Below are 17,318 nucleotides of genomic sequence, written 5' to 3' on the forward strand. Positions count from 1 at the left end.
TAATTTCCCAAATCATAAAGATTTGTATGCCCTGCATGTGCTACCAGAAAATTAATAATAATACCATCTACCTTGAAGGTATAAGATGAAATCCCTGAATTCCTGGATCGAATCCAGGGGGTACTTGTGGTCCTATTTAGCCATTTTCTGGCCTATTTTGGTACTTTACGGTATTAATAGATGTATCCTCGAAGCGGTTGCATTTATGTCAATTATCTACCTACAACCACGCCTTTGCAAAGTTGATCTCGCAGATCATGCAAATCAGGAATAATTTTCTAGATCATCATGTGAAATCTATCAGAATGGACAATGCTAGAGAATTTACTTCTAAAGCATTCAATAATTATTGCACTGGTATGGGAATTAAAGTTGAACATTCTGTACCGCATGTCCACACTCAGAATAGACTAGCCAAAGCGTTCATAAAGAGAATAAAGTTCATTGCATGTCCACACTGTAATTTGCCTACTACATATTGGGGACATGCAATCTTACATACAACAGCCGTCATTAATTATAAACCATTCTCCTACAACATTCATTCACCTATGCACCTAGTGCAATGGATAATTTCAAAAATTTCCCATTTATACAAACCTGAATGAATGGTTTATGTGTCGATACCGCCGCCACAATGAACCGCTATGGGACCTTTGTGGAAAGTTAAAATATATATCGGTTTTGAGACTGCATCCATAATCCGATATTTAGAACCAACTGGAAATCTGCATACAACCCTCTTCGCTGACTGTATTTTTTATGAAAATAATTTTCCATCATTAAGAGAGGAAATAAACCCTTGGATGAAAAATATCAGGAAATTATATAGCGGGCTCAAGGAATTGTGGCACATGATCTTCGCACTAGTGAAGCAAATGATAAAGTACAGAAAATTATCGATTTGCAAAAACTAGAAAACGATCTATCTAATTATTTTTGTGATTTGAAGAATGTGACTAAGTCACATGTGCCTGCACGAAATGCACCAGAGAGGATGAAAGTACTAAAAGAAGGTACTCCTTATCTTATCCTAGGAGCTTCAAAAAATAATAAAAGGACAAGAAAATTCGATTTCTCGAGTCTCAAATAGCCAGAGACGTCTGGCGAAAGTGGAAAATGAGAACTTACCATAACCGGTCATACAATGCCCCAAAGGAAAACGAAGGGGGGACAGTTGAGACCTGGTGATGGTATGGAACCTTAGGAAGTAGTCATACTGGATTTGAATCTTTCTAGGCAAGAAGACATCGGTGAAAATGCGCGCGCTAAAATTGAAATTGATGCTGGTAAACTAAAGTGCTTTGCTCTAATAGTAAGAAATAATGAAGAAACACCTGAAAGTGCACCTGAAAGAAATTATGAAAAGCAAGATATAGAAGCACCTGAAAGTACAACCTATGATGAAATAGCAATAAACTATATGAATTCAAGTGAATCTTGGAATAAAGCAACCACAATAGTCGACACATACTTTGCATATAAAATTGCCACAGTCATATATCGTGACCCTGAGCCTACATCGCTCACTAAATGTAGAATGAGGTCAGATTGGGAAGACTGACAGAAGACAATAACGACTCTGTTATCCCTGAACAAAAGAGAGATTTTTGGGTCAGTATGCCGCACACCTCGCCACATCAAACCAGTAGGATACAAATGGGTTTTTTTTCATAAGAGGAATGGAAGGAATGAAATTGTGAGGTACAAAGCACGACTAGTAGCACAATGTTTCACTCAACGACCAGACGTTGATTATGAATAAACATATTCTCCGGTGATGGGTGGCATTACCTTTTGATATTTAATCTCAATGGTACTGGAGTTGAAAACAAAATTGATGGATGTTCTAACCGCATATTTTTATGGGAGCCTTGATTCAGATATTTATATGAAGGTACTGAAGAAATACAATTTCCAAATCAGAATAGAAGAAATAGACATCTTTATAGCGTATAATTGAAGAAGTCGTTATATAGGTTGAAACAGAGAGAGATCGGGATGGATTTGTGCATATGAAGATGATCTGAATATCATCGGTACAGAAGAAGAAATAGAAGAAGCAAGCTTGTACTTGATGTATGAATTTGAAATGAAAGATTTGGGTAAAATCAAGTTTTTCTTAGGCCTATAGCTAGAGTATGTGACAGATGGAATTTTAGTACATCAGTTAAACTACATTCAGAATGTGTTAGAGCGGTTTGGTTTTTGAAAAAATAATTTCCCGCTAAAACCCCCATGGTCGAAAGATCATTAGAAGCATATCAAGATCCCTATAGACCTAGAGAAGAGAGGGAGAAAGTATTAGGACTGGAATTCCCAATACAACGTAGAGCCCACTAAAAGATATTGGAAGAGCTTGAAGGATATTCTTTGCTACTTGCAAGGTAGCAAAGATCTGAGTTTGTTCTACAGAAAGAATTAGAACCTAAGTTTGGTTGGATATGCAAATGTTTAGTACATGTCAGACCCGTATACAGTGAAATCACAGGCTGACTATGTTTTTCTATGTGGTGGAATCGCAATATCCTGGAAATCGTCGAAGCAAAATCTTGTATCTACTTCGACAAACCACTCGGAAATAATAGCTTTATATGAAGCCGCACGGAAATACACACGGCTTAGAAGAGTAATCAATCATATCCAGTAGTCATGTGGTTTGAACACTACTAACACCTCTACCATAATCTATGAACATAATGTTGCATGTGTTGTACAAATGCAATCAGGATATGTGAAAAGCAACTTAACGAAACATATCAACTCCAAATTCTTTTATGCTCATGAATTGCATAAGATGAACGAAATAAAGGTAATGCATATCAAGTCTTGTGAAAATCTTGTAGATTTATTCACTAAGTCTTTCCCTGCATCTACTTTTGAAAAGATGTGTTCATTGTATTGGGATGATAGGACTTAGAGAGTTGTACATTTCAGATGGAGAATTTTCACACAATATCGATATAAAGAATTAAATCTTAGTCAAGAAGATTAAGTGTCCAAAGTTAATCATGAAGATTATTTGAAGCATTTAGGGTGAATTGTACTCTTTTTCTCTTATTTGAGTTTTCCTAAAGTTTCTCATATTAAGGTTTTAATGAGGTAATTCGTGTGATCAAGTCACGAGCTATGTACTCTTTCTCTCAATTTCTTTCACTAGGTTTTTGGGGAATTTTGATGAGATATATGCATTTTACGAGATGTGACTAAGTGGGAGTGTTAGAAAATCTAGATTTTTATAACAGAATTTGAGCTCATCTTGATCTCTTAAGATTTAGTCTTTTTAAAATAAATCTTTATCTATTGAAGATTGATTTTATCTCTCAATAGTTTTTAGCGCTATATATATATATATATATATATATATATATATATATGATAGCACTATTTGTTATAAACACAGATAAATAAAGAATAAATAAGTTTTTTCTTATATTATATCTCCTTTTATATTATTTTTTGGAAAAATCACTGAACTATACCAATAATAACGGTTTCTCAACACACCCTCTACCCACCGAGAGCAACCCCATTTAAAGCCTAAGCATGACCGGCAGAATAGGGCACAGTCCTAACCAACCGCCAAGTGGCCTACAAGCTGGCCGAAAAAAGAAACGGAACCAGACCCAATTATGCCTCGACAGCGGCCCGCCCCTTCCAAGATCGAGGAGCGGCCGACGAAGCGGAAGGGAGGTGGCCAGGTGGGGGTGGCACGAGCACGACACAGATGCGACGCGCGCCGTGTGGGCGCAGGTTCCGTGCCAGCCTCCCGCTGCTTCCCAACAGAAATGGAGCAAGCTAGCTACCACAAGCACACGCTCCGAAGAAAGGCGGTGCACTGAACTCCGTGCGTCCTCTGTAACTTCGCGCGCTACAGGAAAATGTAACTATATATATCTTGATCATTTATATCTCTCACCCGATGCTTATGCATCTATTGATTTTCGTATTTAGATCTGTTTATTTCAGTTTATAGATTATATATTACGATCACAATCTATAAATTAAAATAAATATATTAGATGATAAAAACTACATTATATAATTCAGTCTTCAAATTATAATAATTCAACAATCCACCTTACAACAACTTCTACATATTATACAAATTTAGTTTTCATGATCTAATTTTTGTAATCCATAATCTATAACTTTTTTCAGAATCTAAAGCTGAAATAAACGGACCTTATATTATAATATTTTTAACTATTTTTTCAATATAAATCTGAATAGAAATAAATTGTCCTAAAGTCAAACTTGCATATGCTATTGTGGAAATTTCCTCAACCACGCTGCAGTGCTTTCAAAGTACTAGTTGTACTACACAGTTAGCGGTTAGCGCTGTGGTTCAGAGCAAGAAAAATGTATATCGGAAAATGTTTTCGCAGGACTCAGTTTGTTCAGGTTTTACGAATACATTACGGTAGAAATCGATAGTCAACAGTCGTGTTTTTTTCTTTTTCTGATAACAAAGCCATGTTATTGTAAGATCGCATCACAACCGCCATTTTGATCAGGCAATTCTACACTCTACCTTTTACCACCGACGGACGTTGAAAAATCTCTGTCCGACCGAACGTGTATCACAGCGGTAAGTTCTTTGGTGATGATGATTACTCTGAAGAAGATCCGAACTCGATAGGTTCGGGACTGCATCACCACACCGGTGCCGCTAATGATCTCTGTCGGTTGACAAGGTTACGGACGAACGATGCCCTGTTAGGGCATCTCGGTGGCGATGTGATGTGATCCGCCCCGACAGCGAAGTGGTAGATACTCCAAATCCAACAACCAGCAATCATGGAGCTGCGCCTGTTCCCTCACAGCTTCCCTCCCTCCATCAAAAGACGTCTCTCTCTCTCTCTCTCTCTCTCTCTCTCTCTCTCTCTCTCATGTAGCAGCAGCAAATCAAGATGATTTAGTGGATACGCAAGCTTCAACAGTTCAACTACACCCCGTTCTGAAATTTGGCCACCGTGCCGTTGCCATCAATAAGTGCTGTGAGCCCGGTGGCAGACACCGACCGTCGGTGCCATTTTGTGCAGTGTGAATGTGAGCTGCTATGGATTGTTGCAGAGGGCTCACGACAATGCAAGAGGATTTTTTCTCCTTGAATTTTTGGCCAATGAGCTTTTCTGTCATCATACTCTCTAAGTGAGGGGACTCGAATCCAGGCTAGCTAGTTACACCGCGAGAATCCCAATCCCCTAGCGAGCCGAGCACCCGTGCCGATCTCAAGGATGGAACCCGGGTGGGCAATGCAGAGGATGAAACTGCATGAGTGTGGCAAACTGGCAATGCAAAAACCAGAAATGCAACCCCGACCAGCAACACTGTGGTACAAGCAGATTAGTCGTCTCGCTATCATTAAAGAGTGCTTAATTTTCTTGCAGCTGATTCCTGTGTTTCTGGCATGCTGTCAAAGCAAAGGTTACTTGATTTAGTTTGCTTGGAGGAATCTTTTAGAGCTTGGACAAAGGTACATCCTGACCAGTTTCAAGATAGTGACAGCACTTGCAGCTACAGGTTCTCTCTCTTTCTTCAGGCTGAAAAGATGTCCGGGATGTCTCTTCGGTTTAATTCTGCATGGACTAATCTGGATTATCTTGCAAGAAAGATGATAAGGCACTACTCCATCTGAATACACGTATTGCACCTATTAATCCAAGACCCTTCCAAGATACATTCTAACATCATAATTGGTAGCGGATGGTACCCTGAGAAGTATCATTTGCACTAAATTTTTTTACAGTTTTACCTCAGCTACAAACTCAACCGACGTTTGGTCTTTTTGTTCAGAGACGAAGTTGCAATGCAGAAAAAAGTTCAGGTGTCGCCGATATATGCACGTATTTTTAAGCAATATGTACCGACATTTCAAACCCCTAATGAAACTAGACTGAACGATAACAGGACAGCAGGCCAACTCCAACCAATTCTGCAAATCCGCTTTTTCCAGTGCTACAGTATTTTTCGGCGATACTGAAGCAGCTGCGGCAAGCTCCAACGGAGTCGGCATCCGGTGGTACAAGAATGCGGTGGCGGCAAAAGAGGAGAGAGGGGTGGCTTCTTTGCGGAAGAAATGTTGGAGCCGCATCACTGTGCTGCGTTGCCGGTGGCACGGTCGACGAGGCTATCAGCTCCTTGGCATCGCTCCTCCTCCGCTGCTCCTTAGTTCTTCGCCGAGGAGGAGGACGAGTACACCGACGGTGTCGCGCCCTCTCCAGCCCGCCTGCTGGGCGAGACCGAGCGCCAGCGGGTGCGCTCCGTGCGTGGCTGGGCGAGACCGAGGGCGTGTCGACGTCGGTGGGAAGGAAGGGGACGGTTGGTGGATGGAGTGGTTGATGAGGGAGAGGTGTGAACGGTTAAAAAAAATGTAGGAGAGAAGATAAAGTTAATATATAAGTATCTGTTGAACATAGTTGAAAAAATAATTTTGTAATAGTGATAGTAGATACTATAATGATGTTATAGAATACGAAATTTTAAGGTTGCTGTTAGAGTTGGCTAATTCTGCACAAAGAAAATCACAGTTCTCTGCTAAGTTGAACTGAAGATCAAATATATATTGCAAATGCTCCTTTCATTTTTTTTTCCCCCTTCAAATTTCACAGCGGCAAATGCTTTCGGGAGCAATGCCATGCCACACTGCCACGTAAAAAATGCAGCAGGATTCCAGCCGAGCTAAAGCAAGAAGAGAAAGAGGCCTACATGTCCTTACTCCACGGGCCCACGGTCACCAGCTCAGCCCAGCGCCGACGGCTTCTGCGGCGCCTGCTTGAACGCGACTGTGGGCGCGATCCGGGAGCCTCTGCTGCGGTGCTCGGCGATGAGCTCGCCCGCGAACCAGTCCAGCTTCTCCGCGTTCGTCTGCTCCCCGACACGCCTCCCCTCGAAGAGCACCGACTCGACGTTCCGCTGCTTCAGCATCTCGTCCGCTGCCGCGAGCAGCGCGCGCACGTTCGCCGGGGTCGGGTCGTACTCCCCGTCCGGACCGCACGGCGGCATGCTCTCCCGCTTCGCCTGATCACGCAGCGGGTTATCGGAGTTAATACAGAGGACGACATGAAACAAGAAAGCGATATGTATTGCAAGAATTTGCTCACCTGAATGCGCAGGTAGTTGGACGAGCGGCATTGCCCGAAGGCGCGCGCCACGGCGTGGTCGACAAGGTCGGCAGCGCCGTCGGCGGCAATGCGGGCGATGGGGCGCGCCCACTCCTTGGGACCCCACCGACGCATGCGCCGGAGGTCCGCATCGGCAGCAGCCCCGGGGCCTCCGCCGGAGCAGCCGCCAATAGAGAGCACGAGGAGGTCCTCGACGCCGCGCACGAATGGGAACTCGTGCTTGTTGTGGAGCACGTGCGTGATAGCGGCGGCCGCAGGGCTGCCCATGGTGGGCCCGCCGTCCACGGCGGCGCAGGACGTGGCGCCGTCCACCGACGCCACCTCGGCAGGCTCGAAGCGGCCAGCCTCCGACCACGCAGCGCGGCCGACCTCACAGAGGCGGAAGTCGTAGCTCTCGTTCTCCAGGGCGTCGGCACGCGAGAACAGCAGCGGTGCGGACGTCTTGAGGTCGTAGCAGGAGATGAGCACGGGCTTGATGGTGTCCCGAAGGGTAAGCTCCTCGCCGAACGCCGCCTTCATGGCCACCTCCAGCGCCGCCGTAGGCGCGGCCAGGGGCCGCTTCTTGCCGCGGCAGAACAGGGACGTGGAGCTCGCGGGCCTGCGGAACAGACGCGGCGCGTGGTCCGCCACGAGCCGCCACGTGTCTTCGGCGTGGAACAGCGGCGCGCTGCGTGAGTGCGTCGAGAACAGCATTGCCGCGAACACGCCGCCAGCGCCGGTCCCAGCGACGAGGTCGAAGTAGTCCGCGACGCGGGCCTCAGGGTCCCCCGACGCGCGCCGGAGCGCGGACTCCAGGTGCGCCAGCGTGCGGCCGGCCAGAAGCGCCCGCAGCCCGCCCCCACCGCCGTCCACGCACAGCACGCACACCTTCCCCCGCTGCGCCGCCTTCCCGGGTACCGCCGGCGCAGCCGAGGCCTGTGCCGGCGCCTTGGGCAGCCAGAGCTGGTGCGGGTCGGTGTACCCGAACAAGAACTTGCTCTCCAGAATCGAGAATATCTCGTAGCTGAGCTTGTCCGTGTCGGCACCCCCCGCCTCCGCCTCATCGTGCAGCCTCTCCACCTGCATCTCCTCCGCCTCGTCCATGCCCCAAGACCAACCCCTCCCTTTGCACTCAAATTCTTGGCAAATCAAACCACTTCCCCTGCGCAGGAAAGCAACAAGGAAAAGACAGAATCTCGCACGGATTCGCAAAGATTGCCGCCAAGACTGGGTCGGCTTCTTATCCTTCGCTCTCTTTTGAGATCACAGCGGCCGGTCGGTTACATGCCACTCGCCTCTAGTGGTGCCTTTTGATTCTCGCCCGCGCCAGAGCACGCGAAGAAAGAAACGAGCACAGAAAGGTGCGCGCGGAAACGAGAGAGAGAGAGAGAGAGAGAGAGAGAGAATCGAACGCGATGCGAGAGGAGAGAGGAAGCCAAAGGGCAGGACGAGGCGGCGAAGAGAAAGAAGGGAACAAAGGTGGGCGAGCGAGCGAGCGGGTCGTCGTCTTCTTTCTCCTCTCTCTACTCTGATCGATCGTGTCGTGCTGCTGCACCGTAACCGATGGAGCGCCTCCCTTCCAGAAGCGCGTGGACTCCCCGCACCCGGTGCAGGAGCGTGGACCATCTCCCTGCCGTCCGTCTCCGCCTCGCGATCCGCGGCCAGGCGCGGCAGCCGTGGAGCGAGTCCGCGGAGGTTGGCATCACTGCGCGGTCGTCAACTGGTCTCCTGCTGGATTAAACAAACGGAGGAGGAAGCGTTTAATTATCCCAAGGGTGGGGCCGGAAAAGGCCAAAGGAGGGAGTAATTAACTAGGATTAATGACGTGGGTTAAGCGAAGGGCAACGTTAACAATGATTCCGCGGCCTCTGTAGACTCTGGATTAGCACGGCACGTTCGAGGGAGGCGCGGCGCCTGCGTGGACCCGGTCCACTGCTGCGACTCCGAGGAGCGCAACTTTAGACCCTCACCAAGTGCTATTTCTTTTCTAAACGAATTTTCATTTCTTTTGACCACTCTAACGATTTTTTTTACAATTATCTTTAGCAAAGGATTTATATGATCATTTCTTTTGTCCTAGCATTATTTCTTATTTTCTTTCACAAATCTTCCAAAAAAAAGCTATTAGAGATAACGAAAAATAAAAAAGAATAAAAACAGGAGGAGAACAAAATGAAGATAAAATGATTGGAGATGATATTTGACCATCTCCAATGTATTCTCTTCGTGAGTCATATTTCTTTTCACAAAGACATTTTCATTCTATTCAACATCGCAAGTTTCTTTTTATGGTTATTTTTACGAAAGGATTCTTAAAATTATTCTCTCCATCTCGAGATTTTATCTTATTTTTCTTTATAAATTCGTTCGAAGAGTTGTTAAGATAAAAAAAAATAAAAGAAATAAGAATAGAGAGGAGAAGTAGCAAGAAAATGAAATTAAGTAAAAATAGTTAAAGACGTGGCTGCGCAGCACTTTTGCTTGTCGTGCTTCTGTTTTTTTTTCGTTTAGTACTGCTCCTCCGTACACCACTACTAGTACTTTTTTGAGAAGTGGGGGTGGGGGGGGCAGTGTCTCTGGAAAGAGCTGTTATCACGTCCATTTTTACAAACTTAAGGCTGCAAAGCTTGGGATGTCGGATCCATCGATGATTTGCCACCGCTAGCCTTCGTTCATTCGCTAATCCACGGTTTATTCAATATATTACTGATACGAGTGATATTATAATTAAAAGGGATAAATTTTTAAGCGGCAGATTATCAATTTATCTGGGATGTTTACATGTCCAGTTGTAGCCTACGGTTCATCTGTCTGTTCAGTCAGGTGCACCACGAGAGCCTACGGATCAACATATTTCATAGCGGGGCATGCAAATCAGCGCCGTTTCAGAGCGGCGGCATTCGTCAGAATCAGAAAGAAAGAAAAGAACGAGAACCGCATGTAGTGGTTAGTGGCCTACAGGACGCTGTCCACCTGGTGATTTGCAGCGCAGACAAAGAGTCGCCATGGGCCAAAACCCTCGTAAACCTCGAGCAGCAACGATACGCGCCAGGGTCCACGGGGCGCTTTCTTTTCCCTCACTGGTCAAACGTGAGTGGAGGTGGAGCTGGGCGGCGCGTCGGGGGCACTACTGGCCTAGCCGCACCGCAGCAGAGCCACTGCCGGATCAGCACGCAGCAGCAGCCATTTCCGGCATCCGGGAGCGAGAGAGAGGAGGGCCTGACGACGACGGATCGAGGAAACTTCCGCTCCCCTATAAAATTCAAAAAGAATTGACAAAATTTTAATCCTTTCACTGCCATGCGAACGAACGCGCCGAGCGGAGCGATCCTTTTGTCCCCCACTATGCTAGTCTGGTGGTCAGTAGGAGGGAGAAAGAAATTTTATAAGATCCGTAATTTTAAAAGATCTATAAATCTCGAGTGACATGTGTTTTTTCTTCTCTTTCACTTGCACATGCAGTCATTAAATCAGAACAGAAAAAACGTGAATCAAGATCCTACGAAATTTTTTCACCAAAAGCCTTATAAAATTCCCTTAGGTAGGAGGGAGTCAGTGCAGAGCCCGCTCCGGCGCCTCGTCGGTTATTCCGCGCCGCTTCTGGGACTTCAGCGCATCCACCGTCTGCCTGCGCGGGGGCGGCGAGGCTCACGTGTGCCGCAAACATTGGGAAGGAAACAAGCGAGCATTCACTGTTGCGGCCGCGCCGCGGGACGGCATCGGCACGACGCCGTCGTTTAGCTTGTGCCGTAGGCTGCTCAGCTCAGCCTGTGCTCTCTCCTCTCCCCGTTGTCGATGGGTCAATGCGCAGAAAACCGATGGACAGAACCATGCGTGGCAGCTCTGTGGCCATTGAGAAGCTGAAGGGAACTGATGGCCAGTTGACCAGCGGCTCCCTGCGGACTGAACTTGAGTTCTGGCCAGGCGAAAGCTTTACTTGTCGAGTTGATTGTACCTGTACAGTTTTCTTTTGACAGAGCTTTTTGTGCATTTTGGAGTACGTTGGAGAAGGCTTCGATCGTTAACACGAACGATTGTATATACCACGTCGATGCTTGCTTGACGTCAAAGTAGATTACGTGATATCCTTGCACAAGTAGACAGAGACAGGTAGCGCGTTACGTATACACAACTGCCATCATTTGCAACGTTCAAATGTTCCACGTGGTACCGACGTTCACAAACCAGAACACTATAATACTTTTTTCCCGTCATGTTTACCAAGTATCTTCTTTTCTGAAAAGAGTCGTATTCTTCCCACACACAAAAAATAAAGAAAAGAAAATTCAGTGTCTTTAGGCTCGGCCGACGTGCTGGATCACGCACGTACGCCAACCAGCTCAAGTTTGGTTTTTATTATGGATTTTGATTAGGTCGGGTGTCACGTTTGTATTATGGATTATGGATTTTTGTATTATGGACGTCACCTTTTCTCCCCTCCTGTTGTTCTTTACTGAACACTGAACAGAGAGAGAGAGATTTCACGGGCGGATTGCAGCGTGATACGTACAAGGACGCACTCCTCTCGTCGACACGATTGCAAGTGACGACGACCTCCATCTCATTCTAATAGGTAGGCAAAGGCAGAAAGGAAGTAGGAACCGTGCTTATCTTTGTAGACTCGCGCGTGCATCACCCCTACTTTTCTTCGCGAGCCGTTGACGAACGGACCCTCCCGCCGCCAATGAACTCATAGGATGCATTCTCATGTGCGTTCGACGTGTAATTCTCCTGACGGTGCGCAATTTGACAAGTCTGGAGTGCGTTTTGCACGGCAAAAATCCCAAAAAAAAAAGACAACATATGGCATTATATTTATCAAAATAGACAATATATTAATGTATTTATAAATTTAGTTTGTGTATTCGGTATCACCGAAAACCCGATTTCATTACATGAGATATGAAAAAGGATGAGCACAATAGTTTTCGACATATAAAACACCGAATACAGCCCTATACATTGTATTTAGCACCAAAGTTGCCAAATACGCATGGGCTGTAGCAACGGGACGTACCGAAGAAAGATTGAAGAAAGCAAGTGGTGTTGTAATTTGTACGTGTGTGTTTCTATTTTTATTTTATTTAGAGTACAAAAATAGTTTAAAAATTCTAAATATTTTTATAAGCAAACTAGACTTCACTAACAATCTGTTTTAATTAGTTTGATCTAAAAAATTTGAGCCAACATTTAATTAAAATCCTCTAAATAAGTCTAATTTTATAAATTGTAGCAATTTTTAATGCCTCAGATAAATTCTCAAAAATCTAAAAAAATTCACTAATATTCTTCTCATGTGATGTACTAATTTATAAAAATATTTTCAAACCTAGGTTATTTGATGAAAAAATAAGTTCCTTTGTAATGTTTCATTTATATGCATTTTTTATTATTTCATGTGACTCTTTTTAATTGAATTTGAATAAAAATAAAAAATTAAGGTCATCAGTTATGCGACGGTGCAAAAGGGATCGCCGATGCATCCTGATAATATTGTACTCTTGTTGCCTTCCGGAAGATTGTCATTAAGGGACAAGATTAGCTCTGTATTTTATTGGAAGATCCTTCTCATAGCCTTTTAATAAAGGATTCATTCTGAGAAATCTTCACCTACAGTCCTTGTTCTTATGCATTCATGTCTGCTCGCTTCAGGACTTTGGAGTCCTTCTAGTCTACATGCTTGCCAAAAACAAAGCTGCTGAAAGTGACTCTTTTAAAACCAGTAGCTCAAATTTAAAGTTAGCGCACACAACCTTTGGAACAATGCTTAGCTCCCGAATTTAGAATATAATTTTAGAGATGAATGTCCTTGCTGAAGTTCAGAGTTCACTGAACAATGCAAAGTGCTCTTCTTCATATCTACCCACAAATGCATCTCCTCATTCTCTGTCACTAACCTCCCGATAATGCATATTGTCAATCTGCATCACCATCTACACAGATTGGTGATGTAAACATGAAAATTTTCGAATTTTCATTGGAATTGTGGTATATACAATCATTTTTTTTTCAGATTTTACTATGTTGTCGTGTTAAATTACTGATTCTGTTGAATAAGCATCTGGTGTAGTTGTGCTGCCACCACTACTACTACATCAAGTATTCTTCGGTTAGTACAAGCTTGAAAGAGAAAGGACACACAGTATGTCCAATGAATATTAAATTGGAAGGGCGCATATCAATTGGGAATTTTTTAATAATATTTTTTTATTGGAAAATTATAAAAATAATAGCTAAAAAACAAAATTACAATAATAGTTACATAACAACATACGGAGTACTGACAATAGACCTCTCGGTGCTCTGCATGCCGACAGGTGACCTGTCGGCACGCGAAATGCGTAGAAAAGGTTTGTCGGTATTTCACATGCCGACAGACCCTCGGGTAGACACCGATATGAGTGTCGGTCCAGTTGACAGCCGACAAAGCTGTCAGCACGTGTAATGTTGACAGGTCTATCGGTAATTGGAATATTGGCAAGTCTGTCAGTATTTCATATGCCGACAATTTACTTCATTTTTTTTAATAAAAAATTGGAAAATATTAATGAGACACAGACTAACTCGGTGTACATCCTATACAAGATTGGGTTTTCGGTAAACGAATGCCAAATACACATGCTAAATTTGCAAATACATTAACATATTATCTATTTTGACAAATCCGGTACCATATATTATCTATTTTAGATTTTTGCCGTTTTGCAGTATTGTTCCCCCTAAATGTATATGCCCTCGTATGCACTGCCATTGGATTTCCTATACACGGGGGGAAAAAACAAGTACGGAGTACTATATAAAAATTCGGTGCACGTACACGAGTCATGAAGAGATAGGAGGAAAGAGCAGTGATCGCATCTTCCACAACAGTACTAAAGCATGGTGCCGTGGTCGGTATGAGCTAGTAGATCAATACATACGTCAACGGCGGATTTCGCGTCATATCCTGTTGTTAAGTCGCCAATCGATCGGTTGGCCGTACATCGTAGTCTGTATACAAGTGGTGCAGATGGTCCTGGATTTTATTCATAAATTAACAACCTGCAATACCTCAGGATTGTTTAATTATAGGGTATGAATGTACGTATCACGCATGTCTAAAAACGATGCTGAGAGTTTGTGTGATCAGTCAGGTTAATAAAGAAAACGGACTGTCTTTGGCTCGCGGGAGGTGTCGACAGAGGTCCACTCATCTGCACGGACACCACTAATATATACTTAGGTTAATTAGCACGTCTATGTCACGTCCGTTTATTTCATAAGCATAACAAAAGAAGATTAAAAAATTTAAGTTCAAATTTTTTGAACATCTCAGTATTTATTTATAAATTTATTAATATTTACCGTATTCACTTAATTATAAGGAAAATAGTAGTACTTTCGTATAATTTTAACATATAGACGATAGTAATATGAACATAACAAAATTTTATATTTCTTTGAGTTTTAGATATTTTTTGTATTTTAGATTATTTCGGCTCATTTATCAATATAACTAATATTCCTTTTGATATTTTTCTCAAATTTCTCAAAAATGAAAATTATATTGTATGTGCAAGTATACATATATATATGTATATATGAATTTGTATAGGTATATATGCATATACATATGTGTGTATATACACACACATGAACAGGACCACTACTACTGTAACTACAGGAACTAGAGATGTCAATGGAGAATTTACTGTTAGGGAATGGCTCTCCATCCCGTCTCTGAACAAAGGAAAGATCCCCATCCCTGTTCTCACTCACGGGGACTATTTTCTACCCATCCTCATCTCTACGCGGGAAATGGGAATCTGTTCTGACTAAAAATTGAGCAGACAAAGAGTGGCACCTGTTGGTCTTAGTGTGGGTTGGTTGGGAGTGTTAAGTTAGTGAGTGGTGGACCGATGAGCTTAAATATTTAGCTCACAAACAGATGGACTTATGGGTTGTTTTAACCTGGGATAGTCATATGGTTGGACTAGAAGTTGGGGGTGGACGATTATAACTGTAAAGCTCATATATTTGAGGCCTCGCGGTGAAACGGGGATAGGATGGGGAACCATCCCCGTCCCTGCCCCTGCCGTACCCGAGGAGGGTTCTCCCATTAAATCCCTCACGAAAAAAAATTGATCTCATTCTTATCCTCTAATAGAGGAATTCTCAGCTAGGGAATGGGAATCAGAGTCCGTTGACATCCTGACACTAATCATACCCCTGAGAGACTACGAATTATTAGCCCTTTAATATATATATATATATATATATTACAAATAGGTTTTTAATAGTATATAGGTATAACTTTCAGCATCTGTACCAATAAAACATTAAAAATATATAAGATGTAGATAATTATTTTTGTCAAAATGGACACTTAAATTATCATTGAAGAGGACTCAGATATCTAGACGTACTCGACACTCTTAGCCAACTAAGCTCTCGGCTTAGTTCCTTTACAACAAATAGGTATGTCTCCTTTTTAAATTTCAAGGCCCGAGTTCGGTGACCTGACCTTGCATACACAAAACAAAAGGGTAAGTATTCGGAAAATGAATGATTAATTGGATGAGGACAACAAAGAGATGTAGCAAACAAATTTTGAGATAGGTGCAAGTGGTCTGACAAATATCAGCTGAAGCAGTGCGAGAGAGGAGCATCATTCCTCAAGGTACGTAAACAAGGCAATCTGAGATCCGGGAATGTAAATTCTTGATCAAAATGCAAAAAAAAAGTATTATGTGTCAAGGATTTAATACTCGGTCATAAGTTATTTTATGATGTGAAAAATAGAGATACTTGCAAGTCGTTGAATTATATCGCATAGAGAGGCATTGTTTATATATGTTGAAGCCCTCAAGTTGTGTAATAGCCATACATCCTATTTTTAGTTTGATTATTCTTATATCACATAGTACATGATGAAATATAAGATATCCAATCATAAGAAGTAGATGAATTTGGCTGTGTCTAGGGCTCAAAACCTAATCGACCAGGGGATCATTTTTGTCATGGATCTGTAATGGTGTTGGCCTTCTAATAGACTAGTCTGGAAAGGCTTTACGACTTCGGAGATCGGAAGGCGTGACTTGCTTGTGTTTCGATTGGCCCAATGTGAGAATAGATGGTTTGATCGCTTGATGCTTGGAACATACCCCTCTCCCACCTTATATACTTAGGAGAACTTAAGGTGTGATCCTACTCAAATACCTCAGACGTATTTGACTCGGATTGTCGAACTCCTAAATATCTAGGATTCTTTGCTGACCAAGAAATGGTTTTGTAATTCTAAATCATCAGTTTCGTTATATTCTATCTCCATATCTTACTCCATGGCTGCTACGATCACCCTATATCGAGTAAGATACAGACGATCCTTGCATACCCCCTTTCAGAGATACACGAAATATATAGGATAATTATATACCCCTTTCCGATATCGAAACAAACATATGCATGCTTAGGAAATTTGTGCCTCAAAAAATAAGTAGTGTGCTCCATCAAAGAAAATAAATGCTTTTTTCTCAAAAGAAAAAAGAATAATGTGAAATTTTAGCAGAAAGAGTTACTCCCTTCACTCATAAAAGAGTGTCATTTTAAACATCAACACAACCACTGATAAAGATATATAATTATTTATTATATATTCTATAAATATGGTATATTTGCAAGTTATACCTATTTTGCATGTGCCCTTTATTCATTCCGATATGGCTCATAACTGTCATGTAGTATCTGAGACATGCAAAATAAAAAAGGGGTTGGTAATCATATCTGATGAGAAAATTATCTCTAAGATCGATAGGACTCTCCTAAATATCCAAAGAATCTACAATACTATGAAGGTACACTCAAAAGGAGTGGAGTAGATTGTAGTGTAGAGTGTACCTCCTTTTATAGTCGGAGGGGAGTGAGGTACGTCCAAAACAATGAAAAACAGAAAACAACAACAAAACAAGCTTGCAAGCCTTTCGACAGAAAAGCAGCACGTGCCTTCAATATCTCTGAAGTCACAAGTTTACAGATCAAACCTAGTATGATAGATATCATATACCTAACGAAGATTCACGGTAGACAACCTCTTCATCCGACTAGAGCTTACAACCAAGAACATGTCATAGTTTACATGTACTCTTAGGGCTAGATACACACATCCTAGTGTTGTTGTAATATATGTTTATGAGACAATCAAGTTAAGACTTGACATATGATTGTTATCCTTCA

At 42.8% G+C, this 17,318-nt stretch overlaps 1 protein-coding gene across 1 annotated transcript; it reads right to left on the reverse strand.

Annotated features, from left to right (window-relative positions):
- Positions 1–6,541: 6,541 nt before the first annotated feature.
- Positions 6,542–8,743, reverse strand: LOC133916499 (patatin-like protein 6). The gene is made up of 2 exons (XM_062360185.1): positions 7,107–8,743; positions 6,542–7,023 (listed from the first exon to the last, which is right to left on the reverse strand). The coding sequence occupies exons 1-2, from the start codon at positions 8,208–8,210 to the stop codon at positions 6,745–6,747; spliced, it is 1,383 nt and encodes a 460-aa protein (XP_062216169.1). The 5' UTR covers positions 8,211–8,743; the 3' UTR covers positions 6,542–6,744.
- Between the last annotated feature and the right edge of the window lie 8,575 nt (positions 8,744–17,318).

This window comes from Phragmites australis, chromosome 4 (assembly GCF_958298935.1).
Source record: "Phragmites australis chromosome 4, lpPhrAust1.1, whole genome shotgun sequence".
Lineage (NCBI taxonomy): Eukaryota > Viridiplantae > Streptophyta > Magnoliopsida > Poales > Poaceae > Phragmites > Phragmites australis.